Genomic DNA, 19,349 nt, shown 5'->3' with positions numbered 1-19,349 from the left:
AATAACATGATTGTTTTTTTTCTATGCAACAAATGTGTTATATGTAGTAATCATAGAAAAAGGAAAATTGATCACTTTATTTCTACTTCTACTAATAAGAAATATGACATCAAGAATTTTATATCATGTAACACTAGATACGTGGTTTACTTGCTCCAATGCCCCTGCTCAAAACAATATGTTGGTCGCACAACAAGGAGACTAAGAGATTGTCTACGTGAACATGTATATAATATAAAACGTGGTTATAAGGAGCACTCTCTTTCGAAACACTACAGGCTTTGTCATAAAAGAGACCCGTCATCCCTCAAATTCATGGGGATAGATGTAGTACACCAACACTGGAGGGGCACTAACAAAAAGAGAGCTGTTTCTCAGCTGGAGACAAAGTGGATTTTTGAGATGGGATCCATACATTCCAGAGGACTAAATGCGGACATAGATATTAACTATTTCATTGATAACAGTTGAATTCTCTCTCACTGGTTTATCTCCATTTTTATCTCCACATTTTATCTCCACTTTTACCTCCATTTCTGGATTGGTTTTTGATTGTTATTTATTTCAATTTCCAGACTTTATTTCTGGTTTTAGTGCTTTATATCATTCATCCCCATTTTTTTAGACATTTTTTAGACACTTTTTAGACACATTTTAGGTCATTGCGAATTTTATATTTTTAATATAATTTTAATATACTTTTATCTATATTTTTATATAATTTTTACATTTACATTTATTTATATTTTCCTTATGTGAATTTCATTTTAGTCATTATGTAATAATAAAGTTCTTTATTTCATATTCACATGAGGAATATGTAGAATATTGTACATGTTATGAATGGATTTTCATATTTCATAATTATATATACTGTATGTATTTGGACGTGATTTTACATAATTGCTTGATTTGTAGCAATGTTTGTGCCACTCTCATCAACAATTTTGGCAATGTATAGGATTGGTTCATATTACTATATTTCCACACTAACATACATTGATACCAGCCACATGGCATTTGTATTTCTCACGTATAGTAAAGAAAATTTCCGCATATGCGCAGTGATTGTATTGGAACGGACTTTATTAATAATAATTTTGCTAATTTACTGCTCATTCCTTGACCTAATTGGCACTAACATGGTCCGTTTATGTTCACCATTCTCTTTTGAATTTTTTATATGTTACGATTTAGCTTTTACATTCCCTGGTGATTTAGTGGCACTGACTTGTATTTCGGGTCTGCAAAATAGCGCCTGCGCATGCGCGATTCTACTGATCTTCAACAAAATGGCGCCCGATATGGAGACATATCCCTTAGACAAAATGGCGCATGTGTAGTGTGCATGCACCATTTACGGTATTTAAGGACGCGATTATCTGTCAGACGCTGAAGCATACCCCCTATGATGATGTGCGGTTAGCACGAAATGCGTCAGAGAAGGAGCTACAGCGTCGTGACGTCACGCCGCCGGCACCACGTGGGTCCTGGCGGCCATCTTTATACTTACCTCATGGTCAGTGTTTTGTTTTTCCTCATGTCACACTGCTTACTCGAATAAATCTATTCCTTAAATGGTATCACGCTATTTTTTTCCTTTGGCTCTTGGTGAGCTACCAACTACCCACAGAGCCCCTTTTAAAGGGGAGACTGAATCTGATTGCCAGCAGGATTAAGCGGGGTGAGGAACATCTGGCCAGACCAGATCCATGTACATAGGAGCCATCAGCAGGTCCACAAGAGAATATTGTCTCTAAATGCGCAGTCATACTGTGCATCTGGTGAGTGCACAACCTTCACTTTTTGACCGGTCATGTCATCACGGCTTGGAAGGAGCACTCTTCAATGGAGAGAATTTAATCTCCCACATTTTTACCAGGACTATTCTTATTTGATTACACTACTTGTCACCCTGGTAGTGACGGAATATATGTGATCACGAAAGTCACTGGATTTTATGCTATTTTGGCACTTTGTCACTGGATACCTTATCTATTTGAACCATATATGTATATTGGATGTCTATGATCATTTTGGCACCTTTGTCACTAGACACTTTAATTAGGATAAGTTTTATGATTTTAAATATTTTAGATTTTAGCACTGCACCAATTTATGTATTTTGCTACAGAGTAGTGCTGAAATTCATCAATTATGCAATTTTACAGCAGGTTATGCATCGTGTTCAACATGCTGAATGTTAACAGGAATGACTGCTGTGGGCTGGGAACCACCATGGCCAGGATTGTCACTGACAGATGTGCGACAATCTTTAAAACTTTTACACCATTCAAATGTTGTACTGTGGCTGAGCGTCACATCACCGTATAGTGCTTGAAGTCTTCTGTAGATATCCAAAGGCTTTACCCCTTCGTTCACAAGAAACTTCATCACCACACACATCAACGCACGTACTAACACTGTTGTCTGCCATCTTGATTAACGGTCTCTGGACTGGCCTGCACATATGTAACCTATGTGGCCTGCACCTATCAGTAACAGGACACACTTGCCACTTACTACTGCATGCAGTACCGCCACACTAGCATCTCTTTTTATACCTGTAAAATTAAAGGCCTTGATTTGACCTGAACGCTCCTCATATATCTGCCTGAAGTTCAACTTTAATTGTTCACTGCACAAAGAATCCTTTGAAATGTCAACCAATTCTATCAATGACTGATAAAGGGGGTATTTAAAAAGGTTATATGGTAATCAAACATTATATTATGAGCTACCTGCACTGTAGTAACATAAAATGGCTTACCTATTTGGCAGTGAGGCTGGTTACATATATGCTGTTCACTCAACAATGCCATTACCAGATGTCATATAATGCTGTTCCCGAGAATGTACACGCATTGCCATTTCCTCCAGATTCCTTACTACAGTCACCCCATTATTCCGCCTTGGTGATGCAGCAGTCCTATGAAGACATGTTACTGTCAAATCATCTCTCTTTTGTCCCCATAACATAAATCCAAATGTTTTTTCTTATGTTTTGGGTTAATGAAGTGTTAGAACCTGTCAGGATGTTATTGCTGTCTGTGTCTCTGCTGGGTAAATCTACCCTCTCATTTGGTCTTGGTGACCATTGTTTCCAGTTCAGAAAGTTATAAAAAATACAAGTTAGATTAAGCCCTCTCTAAGGGCTAGCATAATTTCATATTCCACATTTCGGTGGCAGTCAAGGTATTTCTGTTGTGATGACTCTAGAACTGTTGGATGGCAGGGAGTGTCTATATCTAAACTCAAGTCCAATCCTACTCACCTATGGGGTGCTGCCACTGCCGGCTGACTGATGGAACGTTTTATCTGAAAGAAGGGAAATGCAGTTTACCAAAAAACAAAAACAAAAAAAAGAGCACATGAGAAGAGTGAAAGAAGACAGCAGGAACCTTTACAATTCAGCTCTGTATTATTCACAAGATATCTTCTAAGTGACCATGAAAAAACTTGCATACAAACTGACTCAGCTAAATCATACTACGAGTAAGGCCTGTTTCAAACATATTCGGTCACACCTATACGTTTTTTAGCGCGTTTTGCAGAAACGCACTACAGACCATTTAACATAGTTTCCTATTGGACACTTTCACATCTATGCGTTTTCAGCCACTGCTTTTTCGAAAAGGTCAGATATTTTTTTCCTGTAGCAGATTGTGTTTTAGGTGCAATAGGCTTCAATGGAACCACACCAAAAATGCAAGTGGTGTGTTTTTGATGTGTTTTTTTTGGCCAATAGGAAAGCGCTGAGTGCGACTTTACACTCTCTGGCACTAAAGTCGCATCAAAAGTAGTGCAGGAACATTTTCAAAGTTGATGAGACTTTGAAAAGTTTCCTGCACTACTTTGATGTTACTTTGAGTGCCAGAGAGTGCAAAGTCACACTCAGTACTTTCTTATTGGGAAAAAACAAAAAACGCATAAAAAAATGTGTGTTTAAAAATGCAAAAAGTAATGCAACATACACCAGAAAAACACATAAATCGCAAAAGGCATAGGTGTGAACCAGGCATTAAATGATGCTAAATTTCAGCTTGCTATATTTTCTGCAGCAGATTTCCCCACTACTTCATTCTCTACATTTTAATCCAACACAGGCCCCCAGACACTACACAGTGGTCTTAGGTTCAGGCACTATGTGTACATAATTGACTGTCCCAGAGGAAGTCCAAAATCAGAGCTACTGTTAGTATTTTCAGGCTGGCTCTCTCCCATCAGCTTATTTCTTTGCCTAGAAAGATTTCCCATTATAGTTACAGGCTAATAATACACAGTAGTTAGTGGGCCAGCTTTTATTATCAGCTGTGTTGATAATATTGTTATAATAGTATTGAAGATAGATGGTGGTTTCACTTTGTTATTATGGTCTTGCCTATCCTGACTTCAGGGCCAATTCTCTATTTGTACAATTGAGTGCCACTAACCCACAATTAACCTATTTAAAGGCAAAATAAGGCAGCTCTTTATGGAGGACAGGGGAATTCAGTATATTGCTCGCGGAAGAAGCTTAGAACCAAAGCTGATGAAGTCACACCTTCAATAAAGCCAAAAACTCCAGCAAAACCTTTTGACAGGTTCACTTTAACAGATCACTGACTGCCTTTCATTTTCTGTAGGCGACTGTTAAAGGATACGCTCACCTTTAGGAACATGTTACACATGTTCCTGCTCCTGAAGCTCTCCCTAATCTTCCCCCGTTCCTGTGACAGAAAGCTGGGGATCGTCACCACGCATCCCTTGTCATAATTTGAAAAGAGCATGTCTGCTTATATTGGAGATACGGGCAGACAGCTACACTCAGGGGCGTATCTACTGTGAGGCAACCAAGGCGTTTGACTAGGGCAGCAAATTTTAGCCGCCCCCCAGAAGAAGGGACCTGGTGAGCAGCGGCGGACAGAGTCATGCAGGGTTTGAGGTTTCTCCCCCTCTCCCAACCACCAGCTTTCTGCTGCTGGAGGGAGAGAAAGACCTGGCCATATGGAGGGGGTGCCCTGGTGTTCCTGAGTGGCTGCTCTCTGCTGAGCTCCTTTCCCTGCCCGCACTCAGAGCCAGGACCAGGGGACAGCCTGGAGCAGGGAGAGGAGAAGTGGGGGAGAGGAAAGAGCCCGGAGGAGATGAGATGTGATGTATTTTCTGGGCTCTCCCTCCTGTCATCCAGCCAGCCAGCATATGATACACTGATAGATCGTATGGGACTACACACACACACACACACACACACACACACTATGATTACCACCCCCTACCCACATTTCCTGCTGCCCGGAGATCATCAGTCCTTGGAGGAGGTGGGGGGGGGTATCATACTGTGAGTGCAGTCCCATACGATCTGAGAGAGAGGAGAGAGGGAAAAGAGAGAGGGGGGGGGAGAGAGAGGGGAGAGAGAGAGGGGGGGAGAGAGAGAAGAAAGAGAGAGGGAGAGAGAGAGAGAGAGGGAAGAGATGGGGGAGAGAAAAAGAGAGAGGGGGAAGAGAGAGAAGAGGGGGGGGGAGAGGGAATAGAGAGGGGGAAGAGAGAGAGGGGGGGAGAGAGGTAGAGGGGGAAGAGAGAGAGGGAGGGGGGAGAGGGGGGGAGATGGAAGAGAGGGTGGGAAGGGAGAGAAGAGGGGGGAGAAGAGAGGGGGGGAAGAGAGAGAGAGGGAAGAGAGAGAGAAGAGAGAGAAGGAAGAGATGGGGGGAGAGAAAAAGAGAGAGAGGGAGGGGGGAAGAGAGAGAAGAGGGGGGGAGAAGAGGGGGGGAGGGGGGAGGGAAGAGAGGAGAGAGGGAGAGAGGGGGGAAGAGAGAGAGGGGAAGAGAGAGAGGGAGGGGGGAGAGGGGGGGAGATGGAAGAGAGGGTGGGAAGGGAGAGAAGAGGGGGGAGAAGAGAGGGGGGGAAGAGAGAGAGAGGAAGAGATCGGTGCGGTGGTGTCCGCTCTCTCCGCGGGGTTTTGGTCCCGCTTGTGTTTCTTGTCGGTGCCTTCGCTCTGCTTCTGTGCCGCTCGCCGGTGTGCCTACGCTCGGCGTGGTGGTCCTCTCCTCGCTTGGGTGTCCCGCGCTCGCGTGTTGCCGCTCGCTCGCTGCGTAGTTCTCTGGCTCTGAACGAGGCGTCCGCGCGCGGGGGCCGCTGTTGGTCTCTCTGCGTGGTGAGAGAGGGGGAAGAGAGGAGAGGAGAGGAGAGAAACTTGTTGAACTATCTCGCTCTTTCTTTGGGGGGGAAACATATTAGTGTTGCCTAGGGCAGAACAAAATCAATTAAATACCGACTGGCTACATTGACAGTCTGCAGGAGCTTTACATTGCACCTGTGATCTGCTGAACCCTTTTCAAGCTCCTGTTTTAAATGCAAATTATTTATTTATTTAGAAAAGGTGAATTTATTTTGATAATGACCTATTTTTACATATACTTGCAAGAACAAAGCCAAATGGGGGAAGATGTACTAAAACTGGTGTACTTGTCTCAGAATCTGGTGAAGCTGTGCATGGTAGCCAATCAGTTTCTAACTACAGCTTGTTCGATTAAGTTTTGGTAATAAAACCTGGAAGCCAATTGGTTTCTATGCAGAGCTGCACCAAATTTTGAACTCTCCAGTTTTAGCAAATAACCCTGTGTATTCTTAATGAGGTAGAGCAAAATCAGTCATGTTCACTTTATTTTTGACAGTTGTTTCTTGTTGCCAAGACCGGAAATTGTACCTTTCGGCTTTGTGGAAGTTTGCTGCCAACAACATCTTCTGGTAGGACAGGCAGAGGAGGGCCCTGTATCAGTGGATGCAGGTTGGTGACATACTTCATACATTCGTCTAGTGTTGAACAGATGTGAGTGCAGGTCCCGTGTAACACAGAGCATGCAGCACCAAGTGTCTAGAAGGAGAAACAAAGAAATGATCAAATTGGGCCTTGATATGATGGAAATACCCGTCTCAGAAGTGTGTGATGAAAGTACCAGTTCCTGACTAATGAGCTACATTCTAGCTGCAGGGCAGTAAAGTTAATTCAATTTGTGCTTCTTTTATACTTACTAAAATAACTGCCCAAAGGGGTCCATGTGTACGTTCAAAGCATAGATTGCCAGCACATCATGGATCTTCAAAAGAACGTCCAAAAATGTAATAAAGCAATCACATTACAGCAGTAAATTGCAATCTAGTACTGTATATATAGATATACTGTATGCTTTGACTTGTGTTGACATTGGTACTTAGCCGGTAGCTGCTAGCACCCATTTGCATCGAGCCAATTCCAGGAACCTGTGCGATAGGACCAAAGTAACTATGTAAAAATATACCATACCTGGAAATAATATATAACTGTGGCAGAGAAAAATAAAGCCATGCAGGGCTTTGCTGCATGTTAGAGCTGTGTAAATCCCTTTACTGGATGGACAGAAATACAAATCCTTTGACAGGTAAAACATCCCCTATATATGTATTTTGTTTTCTATTTAGCTGTCTGCACGGAATTCAGCTTTAAAGCTCCTTAAGTAATACATTTTTATTTTAGGCTCCTGGGCATTTTGAATTACGGGCAGAATTGCAGCGTTTCTGCCTGCGATTTCAAAATGTTCTGCTAAAATGACAAATTGCGAATTTCAGATGCCATTCATTTTAATAGCCCCTAAAAATGCAGTGCTGTTCTGCAGTGATTGTTGCACAATAAATCTCGCTGCAATCGCAGCAAACTGCATTGTGTGAAGCTTGTTGCCCAAAAAAGGAGCAAGAGCTTAATTTGTGTAACAAGCTTTGTGCAATACGGTTTGCCACAATTTATCAGGCAACAATTGCGGCAGAACCATGCCGTGTTTTTAGGTGCCATTAAAATGAATGGCATCTGAAATTCGTGTTGTGTGATTTTGTCATTTTAGCATGGTGTGAATGGAACCTTGTTTTGAAGAAGGATGTACGGGAAGCTGAAAACTGTGCTTGGTTGTACTAATGATGCCGTTTTAGACCTGTTACATTCCTTTGTGTTTCTGTGCTGTTTGACTATTACCAGAGCAGCACCAAGAGAAAAGGATATGGGAGAGTTATGGCACCCAGCAATAAAAATCCACTCAAAAGGTAACACTGATGATTAATTGGTTGTTTTGGAAAATGAGACTGGATGTTCCCATTGCAGACATATCCTATTAAAGAAATAAGATTCTATTTTAAAAAGCTCTAGGGTGCAATCCATATATTGTCTGTTAGCTTCAAATAGTCATTAACTTCCTTTGTGAACTATGAGAAGCTTCAATTTTACAGGAGCATGAAAATGTTTTAATTTGCTTACCTTTCATCAAGGAACTGTCCATATTTCTAGATGTGTGTTAGTTCTTTAAATTGTTTTTTTCATGTTACAACATTATAGAATACTACAATGCCTGTATATTGTCAATCTAATATTGCAGTGTGTTTTGTCCTTTAAGGTATTAATAACAAATATTCAGTTTGTACTATGCTTTGAGATTAGTTTTTAAGCACACTTAGTGCGGAACTACACTGCATCTGAGCACCACAAACTAAAAACACTATTTTATTTATTTTTAATATTCAAAGCAAACTCACCCATCCATCCATGTCTCCATGCTCTATTTTGTTGAGAAACCACTTTGAAAAACACTCCCTAGCATTTCTGGCCATGGCCATCTTGAGTAAGGGTAGATGTTTAATGTAACATTTACTTCCTGGACTCTACCTGCTCTTAGCTTAGGCATGTAGGCAAGTGTGCTTAGCTGAGAAAGCCCCTCCTCCCCTCCTGAAGACTCCTGGGATATATTACATCATTTGCCTATGCATGGAAAGCAGGAAGTAGCTGAAGAAAAGTAATAAAAAAAAGTATAAAACAAGTGTAGCACCCTCCTAGTTTGCTAGGGTGAGCTAGAGTTCTGATTGTTAGAAGGGCTGAGTAGGGGCGCATGCGCGGCCGGCTCCTGCATGGACGTGTAGTGTGAACCGCTCCGTCCAGCCGCCAGAACGATCGCGGCTCACACTGACCCCAGGGAATTCAGACAGCACAGAGAGCAGCATAAGCGGTGCCCGATCCTCCCCAGACATGCCCCGCAGGAGAAAAACCCCAGGACAGCCAGGGAAATTGACACACTTCTTCCCTGCCATCACGGCAGAAATCCAAGATGGCGCCGGCGGCAGTGACATGAGGGACAGCAGGCAGCAGGGGGACTACTCTGCCCAGCAACAAGATCCAAGGCTGAGATACACACTATATCCAGGGGACCCTGGTGAGTTGTCTCCCCCTCTGTCCCCCACCACAAGAAGCCCAGCCAAGTCCAGAATTAGACTGGACCCTGAACAACAGCAGGCATCCCAGACCCTCAGTGATCCACCCTCACAATTATACACAGACCTCCCTGTCATAGAGGCATTCCCAGCAACAGATCAGCCAGTAACCGAAATATGCATGAAGAACATGCTATTATCCCTTAAGCAAACTCTGCATAATGATTTATCATCATCATTGGTACACATCACTAATGTAGTCAAACACCAAGAGCAAAGAATACAACACATTGAAACCAAAATGTGCGACGTCATTTTAGCGCATAATGATTTGATTGACGCACATTCAGATCATACCTTGGACATCGAACAAATCAATTTGAAACTAGCCGATCTAGAAGATCGCTCAAGGCGTAATAATATCAAATTTAGGGGCATACCTGAAAGCGTCACTAATGAGACATTACTGTCCTATATACAACAGTATATAAAAGCCCTCATTCCATCCATCTCAGATCTAGAGCTGGCCATAGACCGAGCCCACCGCCTACCCAAACCAACATTCCTATCGGCCTCCATTCCTAGAGATGTCTTAGCCCGGATTCATTTCTACCATATAAAGGATAAAATCATGCTGGCAGCCAGAAATACATCTACACTACCACCGCCACATGCAAATATTCGGTTATTCGCAGATCTCTCAAAGGCCACGCTGCTTAACCGCAAAAAGATGATTACCATTACTAAAGCCTTGAGGAACCATAGTATACCATATCAATGGGGATTCCCCACGAAACTAACCGTGAAACAACATGGTAAAACCTTCACCATTAAAAATCTCGAAGCAGGCCTAGACCTGCTTAAAGCCTGGAAAATAATACCTGAAGATACACCACAAAACGCACCCTCTCATTCTCAGAATATGGAAGCTGATTAAACGTGTCACTAATCGTACCCGCTATAACATCAACATAGCACCTCAAAGATGTCGTTTTCCCTCAACAATATCTGGCGATCGGCCGAGTTTTTGAAGTTTTATGTTACTAGAAACTGTTTGGCTTGACCTTTTTTACGGCCTAAGCCTGTTTGAACCCCCCACATCTGAAGTAGCAATGCAAGCTACTCAGACCACTTGCATTTTCCGCAAGTCTCTTTTTTACACCCCTCCTTTTTTCCTTCCACCTCCCTCCTTGGCACCATCACCAGTCGCCCAAATCCGTCTTATTACCAACAGATTAATGAAGAACTTTCATGGAATTTTCACCTCAATCCAGCAACCGAACCTAAATCAAATTCTCACTTTTGGTTACCTCCTCCCTCATATGGAGCTGCTAGCACAACCTCACATCCATTCAATTACCACCTCAAATATATCGCTTAGCGTTTCAAGACCTGCACAATGATCAACGTTACATCCCTTAATGTACGGGGTTTAAATTCTCCATTTAAAAGATCGATGCTTCATAAAGAAACTAAGAAATTTCAGACCGATATAGTTTTTATACAAGAATCCCACTTCGCTACAAACAAGATACCCAAATTCCACCTACACCGTTTCCCAAACATCTTCATGGCCACGAACTTAAAAAAAAAAAATGGAGTCATTACAGCCATAAAAGACTCTATCCAGTTCCAACTCATATCAGAAACCGTTGACCCTCAAGGCCGCTACCACATTTTAATATGCCAACTGAACAACAACCTCTACACTTTAGTGAACGTATATGGCCCCAATAAAAACCAGCTGCAATTCTTTAACAAACTTTACAACACCATCTCTTCACTAAAACAAGGTAGAATTATCATTGGAGGAGACTTCAAAATCATCGGCAATCCGCACCTAGACTCATCTTTTAATAAAAGATCGACTAAACTGGCCTTCAACCAATTCCTACACAACCATGACCTCTATGACATCTGGAGATGTCAACATAGCAACAAGAAAGACTTCACCTACTACTCCCATCCGCATCTTTCCTACTCCAGAATCGATTTTTTCCTCACGGACAAATGGACACTGCAACATATAACATCATCTACAATTGGCACGATAACATGGTCTGACCATGCTCCTATTCATATCTCAGTGGACGAAAACCAGCGCTCAGCAATTCCGCCAATCTGAAGATTAAACTCTGCAATCCTGAAGAACCCTGAATACCAGAAACATATTTTAGAAGCTCATAACTTGTTTTTTGAGACTAATGCAACTCCGAACATGCCTATAACCACGCTCTGGCCCACCTATAAGGCTTACATGAGAGGTATCCTCATACAATTAAATTCCCGCATTAAAAAACAAAGATCCCATCAAATAGATCAGATTCTCTCCTCCATTAAACGTAACGAAGAAATTAACAAAACCAATCCAAATGCCATCATAGCCGAGTCCCTGGCCTCTGATAGAAACAAACTACGAATACTTTTATTACATGAATACGACCTCAACCTACAGAGAGCTAAATCCAAATTTTACGCGCTTGGTAATAAAGCAAATGCACTCCTATCAAAAATGATTAAACAAAAGCGACTTAAAACTAAGATAGCCTCGATTAAACACCCCACTACCCAAGCATTGCTCACAAACCCTCGAGACATATCTGACGCGTTTGCGACATATTACCACACATTATACAACCTCAAAGATGATATTAATACGCCCCAACCCACCGCCAATACCATTCAACATTTCCTAGATAATACCAATTTACCCAGTCTCTCAGCGTCCCAACTTACCTCGCTATCGACACCAATCTGCCCTGCAGAAATTGACCGTGGCATAAAAACATTACCCCTACACAAATCCCCAGGAAATGACGGTTTTACCAACGAATACTTCAAAATAATGGCATCCAACCTTACAACACATCTTTCTGAATTATTTAACCATGTTGCCTCTACGGGGATATTCCCCGCTGAAATGTTACAGTCAGTAATTACAACCATTCCCAAACCAAACAAAGATCCCCAACTGGTACAAAACTATAGACCGATCTCGTTATTAAACACGGACATAAAGCTATATGCCAAAATAATTGCCCAAAGATTACTTCCTTACCTCCCCACGCTAATCCACCCTGACCAGGTAGGTTTTGTCCCCGGTAGACAAGCCCCGGACGCTACTAGAAGAATAATATCCCTCCTCCACAAGCTTGAAACCACCAAACAACCATCATTGTTACTATATTTAGACGCTGAAAAAGCATTCGACCGAATCCATTGGCTTTTTATGAAACTCACACTCCAAAAATTTGGTCTTACAGACTGGATGTTGTCGGCAATACTCGCCCTCTACTCCAAACCTTCTGCTACAGTCTTAACTAATGGCACACTCTCCAAGCCCTTCCAAATCTCTAATGGCACTAGACAAGGCTGCCCCCTCTCTCCTATAATCTTCACTCTATTAATTGAACCCTTGGCCTCTAAACTCAGAGATGACCCAACAGTCACAGGCATTACACATTCCAAAATGGACCATAAAATTAGCCTTTTTGCTGATGATATCATCCTAATGGTCACTAATCCCTACAAATCTCTTCAATCGATACGCATGCATCTTCACAATTACTCTGAAGTCTCTTACTACAAGCTCAATGAGCCAAATTTTGAACCTATATACCCCTCCTAAGACCCAAAATATACTGAGCAAACAGTTCCCCTTCACATGGGAATCACACAGCATTCCATACCTGGGAATACAACTTACGCCCTCAACTAACCAACTATATGAAGCTAACTATAAACCTCTACTTGACTCCATTCCACGAGAGCTCAAACAACTCCATACTCCCACATTATCGACAATGGGTAAAATAGCATCTTTAAAAATGTGCATATTACCTAAAATACTGTGTATTTTCCGTACCCTTCCTATTCCAGTTCCTAATACTTTTTTTAATAAACTCCAAGCGATACTAAATAAATTTATGTGGAAAAACAAAAAGCCTAGATGCACGACAAATCTACTAATAAGACCTTCCTCCAGGGGCGGAGCAGGCCATCCTCATTTAAAATCTTACTACAACGCTGTGCTCCTAGACCAGCTCTTCTTTTGGTGGCATCCTACAAAAGACAAATTGTGGACTCACTTAGAAACTCCGTCACATCTCCCATATACTCCTGATAATCTATTATTCCTCCCTCTAAATAGCCAAACTCTCTCATTATCTAAACACCCATGTATAAAAGCTTCTTTACAAGCATGGTTTGACCTCTTGTCCTCTCATTACCCAAGCAATGAAACAACAAAAATTCCTACTCCAATCTCTACATTGCACCTCATCATCCCCTCACTAAACCTCACAGAATGGGAAAATCAAGGTATAACCCGTATCCGTGACTTATATACAGTTCATAAGCTAAAATCTTTTGTTACCCTCCAAACACAGTTTCACCTCCCTGATAATGAACAATTCTCATACATGAGAATCGCCCACGCCTTGCATACAATGGATATATCTCAAGAACGAATAATTCCCTCCAGAGCACACCTCTTTTTTCAGAGATCACATTACCCCAAAAAGGGAATCTCAACCTTCTACTCCATTATGAATGACTCTCAGTTTAATATTCACACTGCTTCCCTGATTAACTGGGAAAAAATATTCCGTCAATCAGTCTCTCCTTGCACTTGGTCGAAAACCTTCAATACCACATACAAGGCATCCAAATGTAACTCCCATTGGGAAGCATACATGAAAATCTTACATCAGTGGTATCTAACGCCTGTTAAGCTCAATCTCTATTACACACAACATTCGCCCAAGTGCTGGAGACACTGTGGAGAAATAGGAACGCTCCTCCATATACTTTGGGCTTGTAAATCTCTCACATCGTATTGGAACAAAGTATTTCAGCTGATCTCCACCATATCTACAGTTCCAACGACTCCAAACCCAGTTCTAGCTCTCCTTCATATAGGAATAGATAATTTTCCTGTGGACTCTCGTACTATCATAATTCATATACTAGCAATAGCAAAAAACAATATTACTAAATTGTGGAAATCTACCACATCCCCTTTGTTCTCAACCCTCATTATAGAACTTAATCTCCATTGTGAGATGGAAAAGAGAACAGCAATTCAAAATTTTTCATACCACAAATTCTGCCTTCAATGGTCTCGGTGCTCTGTTAAGTGACAACTACGACAATATACTACCATACTGTAACTAACTCATTGGACTGGTGCCCCCCCCCCTCCCTTCCCCCCCCTCTATCTACCTTCTAACCCTTCTCCCCTCTACGGTTTATCACATATTCATCCACACTTTGTTCACAATCTTCTGAGCATACCTCTCAAGTATCCGAGGCCTTGCTACATCATTCCCGGCTAAATGATGGAAAATTGTGTGTTTTCTCTAATAATTACCTGTTTTCTTGATTATACATTTTCTTATTGTGAACGTTGATCGTTTCATATATCTGTAATAGGTTGTGGTAAATTGTTGAAAATTTCTTCAATAAAAATATTTGAACAGAAGGGCTGAGTAGCAGACTAGCTGAAATAGTCAGGAGGTCAAATTGTGGTCAGGGGCTGAGAGGCTCTGCAAACCAGCCCCTCTGGAATTTCCCCCTACTCTAGAGCTTTGGAGAAAACTCTAGAAGCAGTGGGTGCATCTGAAGAGTGGCTGGCTTGTACTCTTAAGGAATCTTGGACACTCCCCAGCAGGAGGCTTGGCAAGGGACCAAAACAACCTTTAAATTGATTGAGACTTCTCAACAGAGGGAGGAGAGAGTTCAGGTGGAAAACAGAGAGGAAGATGTGAGACTGAAGGCAGCAGCCTGGGAGGGGGCCCAGATGGAGAGAGGGGCTCACCTACAGGCAGTGGAGCTGGAAAGGAGGAAAGCTCAGAGTTTCACAGGCCCCCAGAGCAAGGACCACCTGTACAGTAGGGAAGGAGGGGCCCATCTATAAGGACTGGTAGTAGCCACCAACCCATTAGGACAGGAACTGAGTGAGTACCCCAGCACCCCCTGGGTGGATATGGGAGGGCGCACTCTGGTGGGAAACCAGATTTGCCACCTACCTGGGACTGTCCATTTCTTAAAGCAACAGGTACTGGATCCCCTGCTCAGGGATACCTCCAGATTGCTAGGTGAAGGAAGAGGAGTTAATCTATGGTCTGGGGTGGCACATTAGGAGACGCTGGCTAGCTCTCCAACAGAGACTGTTGTAGTGAAGACTTGTAATTAGTTCCAGGAAGTTGTCCTCAGGTCATCCGTTTCATTGGGCATCCTGTACACCCCTAACCCTATCCCAGTTCAAATCCCCCTAATAAAATCACAATAACAAAGCTCAAAGAGTGATCTCTGTCTCCTGGATGCAAGCTTGCGTGAAGATGCATGATGCTTGTCTGTGCAGGGCTATAGAGGGGCACAAAATCCCCCTGCAACGCCTAAGGGCATAGTGCGACACAAGTAAATATAATATACCTTCCTATCTATTTAATAATGTTGTGAAGTTCCACTTTAAGTTAACATGTCAAAGTAACTCACATTGCTTAGAAGAAGTGTGCTAAAATTACACAAGATCTGTAACCATTTTTCAGAATGTAAATATATTTCCTGAAACTTTCTCCAAGAGTTCCAAAGAAAACCTGTTCAGTAAGTCAGTTTATATCTTAAGCCTTACAGCAAATTACAGCCAGCTTGCCAGCTATTACATTGTGAGTGCTGATGTAAGAAGACAGCTCAGCATTATGTAAACCCTAACTGGATTGCATTTACAGTAGTCTCCTGAAGTAGTGTATCATAAATACTTGCCATGCTTTTTTTAATTGTTTTCCCTTTTATTTCTTTCTTTGTTGCATCCCAGTGCTGCCGATTTCCTTGCACCAGCAATGCCTAAATGGCAAGGGAAGGTTTCCTGATGGTGACAATAGTGGAAAATGCCTGTGTTATGTGTGTTAAAACAGCAGCTTTCCAGTCCTTAGAAGTGATGACTGCAGTGGTTTTTATTTTTTAGGCCATTTTCAGCAAGTACAGCAAATATCTGTTGATCTTGCCAGAAATGACGTGCCCTTGTCACTTCTGGTGAGCATACAAGAAAGCACAGACAGTGTCTTTATTGGGTGAACTACTAGTCCCATCAATCCACCATGTAATGTAGACAAAACAAAGGCAGACATGTTTGAAGTCCAGCCTGTGTGACAACCATACCTGGCCTCTCCTAGATGCAGTGGAGAATAATAAACGTACACATTAGGAGAAAGGAAGTGTGGTATTTGCATGATCACCAAGTGAAAAGAACACATTAAAGCTTATATGTGATTTTAGTAATTGGGTTTACACATACTTTAAAGCCAAACTCCAGGAATTATTGCATGGCAAGGATTAAATATGTGTTAACTCTAACAGATGAGGAATAAGATGTAATAATTACCTTACACCTCACTTTGGTTATTGGCCCTGCATTGTAGTTGCTGATGTCATTATTGTGACCACAGCCCAGAGCAGAGGCTTCTGGGGATGCAGGAAGCCTGCTGGAGAAAGGAGTAAGCAAAAGCTGGCCATATATTATACAATTCTCAATTCACTTTCCTTCAACTATGTAGGGAAAGGGCCTGCCTGATTTCACACAAATTGAAAGTGTTTAGGTTTACATAGTTACATAGTTAGTCTGGCTGAAAAAAGACAAAAGTTCATCCAGTTCAACCATAGGAAAAAAAAAAGTTATAATCCTATACCCACAGTTGTTCCAGAGGAAGGCAAAAAAAAACTCCAGTAAAGAATGATCCAATTTGCTCCTGCTGGGAAAAAAAATCCTTCCTGATCCCCTGAGAGGCAATTGGATATTCCCTGGATCAACTTTACTTATAAATGTTAGTAACCAGTTATATTCTGTGTATCTAAGAAACAATCCAGGCCATTTTTAAAGCAATCCACTGAGCTCGCCAGAACCAACTCTTGAGGGAGTCTATTCCACATTTTCACAGCTCTCACTGTGAAGAAACCTTTCTGTGTTTGGAGATTAAATTTCTTTTCCTCCAGACGTAAAGAGTGCCCCCTTGTCCTCTGTGATGACCTCAGGATGAATAACTCTACACCGAGTTCACTATATGAACCACTGATGTATTTATACATGTTGATCATATCCCCCCTTAATCTCCTCTTCTCAAGAGAGAATAAATTCAGTTCCTCTAATCTTTCCTCATAGCTGATCTCCTCTATGCCTCTTATCAGTTTGGTTGCCCTTCTCTGTACTTTCTCCAGTTCTCCAATGTTCTTTTTGTGAATTGGTGCCCAAAACTGAACTGCATATTCCAGATGAGGTCTTACTAATAATTTGTACAGGGGTAATATGATATCTGTCTCTGGAGTCTATACCTCTTTTAATACAAGAGAGGATTTTGCTCGCTTTACAAACCGCAGCTTGGCATTGCATGACATTATTAAGCTTGTGATCTACCAGAACCCCCAGATCCTTCTCCACCACTGATTCCCCCAATTGTGTATGATGCATGTTTGACCCCATATTATATGGTTTTGGTAATTCTAAAGGAAAATTGTACAAACAAATTGTATAGTATATGGCCATGTATGTAAAGTATTACACTTTATTCCTTATCCACTTGACTTAACGAACATTTAACCCCTGCAGCGTGAGGGGGTGGGGAGGACAGTACAAAAAACACATTCTCATGGTTATTTAAAGCAAGCTACAGACAGACTGCTTAAAACACAATTTATGTGAATTGCTTTAGTTGCCTAAAGGATTTCTTATTTTTTTCAGCTATCCATACACATTTAGCAGACAGCACAGCCAGGTCCGTGACCTCATGTTATTCACCCCTTCCCCCATAACGGCTACATGGACAAAGAGGAGTAGCAGCACACAGATAAGAACATCCCTGTGGTCTTACATCCTGTAAGCATGTTTCTAGTGTTAGACTGATAGCACTGCGTACTGCATGAGAGCCTGTCTGACTTAAGAGTGCTGCCTGGAATTACATTAAATGCACATAATGACACATCCATGCTAGTTGAACATAAAATTACATTTATCATTCTTTATAATGGATACATCATTGGACTAAATGGTGTGCTTGATTTCAGCTTTAATTGATCAGTGCACCTAAAACTGATATTTTAGCTACAAGTGGCTAGTGCTGGGCTGAATCCGACTTCCGTAAACCACTCCCTATTATGGAGTCTCAATCCCTCAATGCTGAATTATCTGTAATTAGAAATATATGTAAAGATTCAACAGGAAGAAAAAGAGTGGAACTCCCATCTAATAGCTTCAGACCTAGAAATTGGGGTTCAAAAATATTGTCATCAGAGCCCCCAAGTAAGAGGCAGCAGGTAGGTAATTTATCCATTTGCTATACTCATTTCAGTTAACAGTAAACTAACTATTTAATGATGAACTAGAAGCCCATGCATACACTGATAATATAGCCAGCAAAACGTACTTATGTAACATATACAGACACATGCAATGTTCATTCAAAGTTCCGTCACAAGGTAGCAATATTTTGTGGAATTGGAAGCAATAGCCTTCTAATCTAATCTCTAAAAAGAAATGTACTGTTAGCCCTGATTCACACTGGATCCGACTTTGAAATTCTGCAACTTCACTTGAAGTCATGCACAATTCATGCACAGATGTCTATGCAAGTCGCACCCCAAATCGGCAAAAGCAGTGCAGGAATCACTTTGATAATCGGTGCAATTCTGAGTCGCACCGATTAGAACGGTTCCATTGCCAATCATTGGATGCAATTTGTCATGCGATTTGAATGGTCCAATCACATGACAATTCGCATCAGTGTGAACCAGGGCTAAATATAAAATAATTTACACACATGCAGTGATCTTTAACCACTTCAAGTCTGGACACTTTTACCCCCTTCCTGTCTAGACCAATTTTCAGATTTCAGCGCTATCACACTTTGAATGGCAATTGCGCGGACATGCAACACTGTACCCATATGAATATTTTAGCATTTTTTTGAGACAGATAAAGATTTATTTTGGTGGTATTTATTCACCACTGGGATGTTTATTTTTTTGCTATATAAATAAAAAAGTCCAAAATTTTTGAAAAAAGGTGTTTTCTTATAACATTTTGCAAATAAATAATATTTAATCATAAGTCTTGGTCAAAATGTATTCGGTTATCTTTTTATAAAAAAAAAAAACCC

The 19,349-nt window shown here is 41.5% G+C and overlaps 1 protein-coding gene across 1 annotated transcript in view; it reads right to left on the bottom strand.

Moving 5' to 3' along the window:
* Positions 1-19,349, bottom strand: part of LOC149450811 (pleckstrin homology domain-containing family A member 3-like) — a 62,764-nt gene that overhangs the window by 6,632 nt on the left and 36,783 nt on the right. The window contains exons 5-7 of the mRNA XM_089691352.1: positions 6,683-6,850; positions 3,275-3,318; positions 2,771-2,929 (exon numbers count right to left, since the gene is read on the bottom strand). Coding sequence (XP_089547478.1) covers positions 2,806-2,929; positions 3,275-3,318; positions 6,683-6,850 — 336 coding nt within the window. The 3' untranslated portion in view covers positions 2,771-2,805. The remainder of the gene's footprint in view (positions 1-2,770; positions 2,930-3,274; positions 3,319-6,682; positions 6,851-19,349) is intronic.

The sequence above is a fragment of the Staurois parvus genome, unplaced genomic scaffold (genome assembly GCF_062004578.1).
Source record: "Staurois parvus isolate SC_StPar_1 unplaced genomic scaffold, SC_StPar_1.0 ptg000562l, whole genome shotgun sequence".
NCBI lineage: Eukaryota > Metazoa > Chordata > Amphibia > Anura > Ranidae > Staurois > Staurois parvus.
This window is presented reverse-complemented; position numbering and strand designations above follow the sequence as displayed.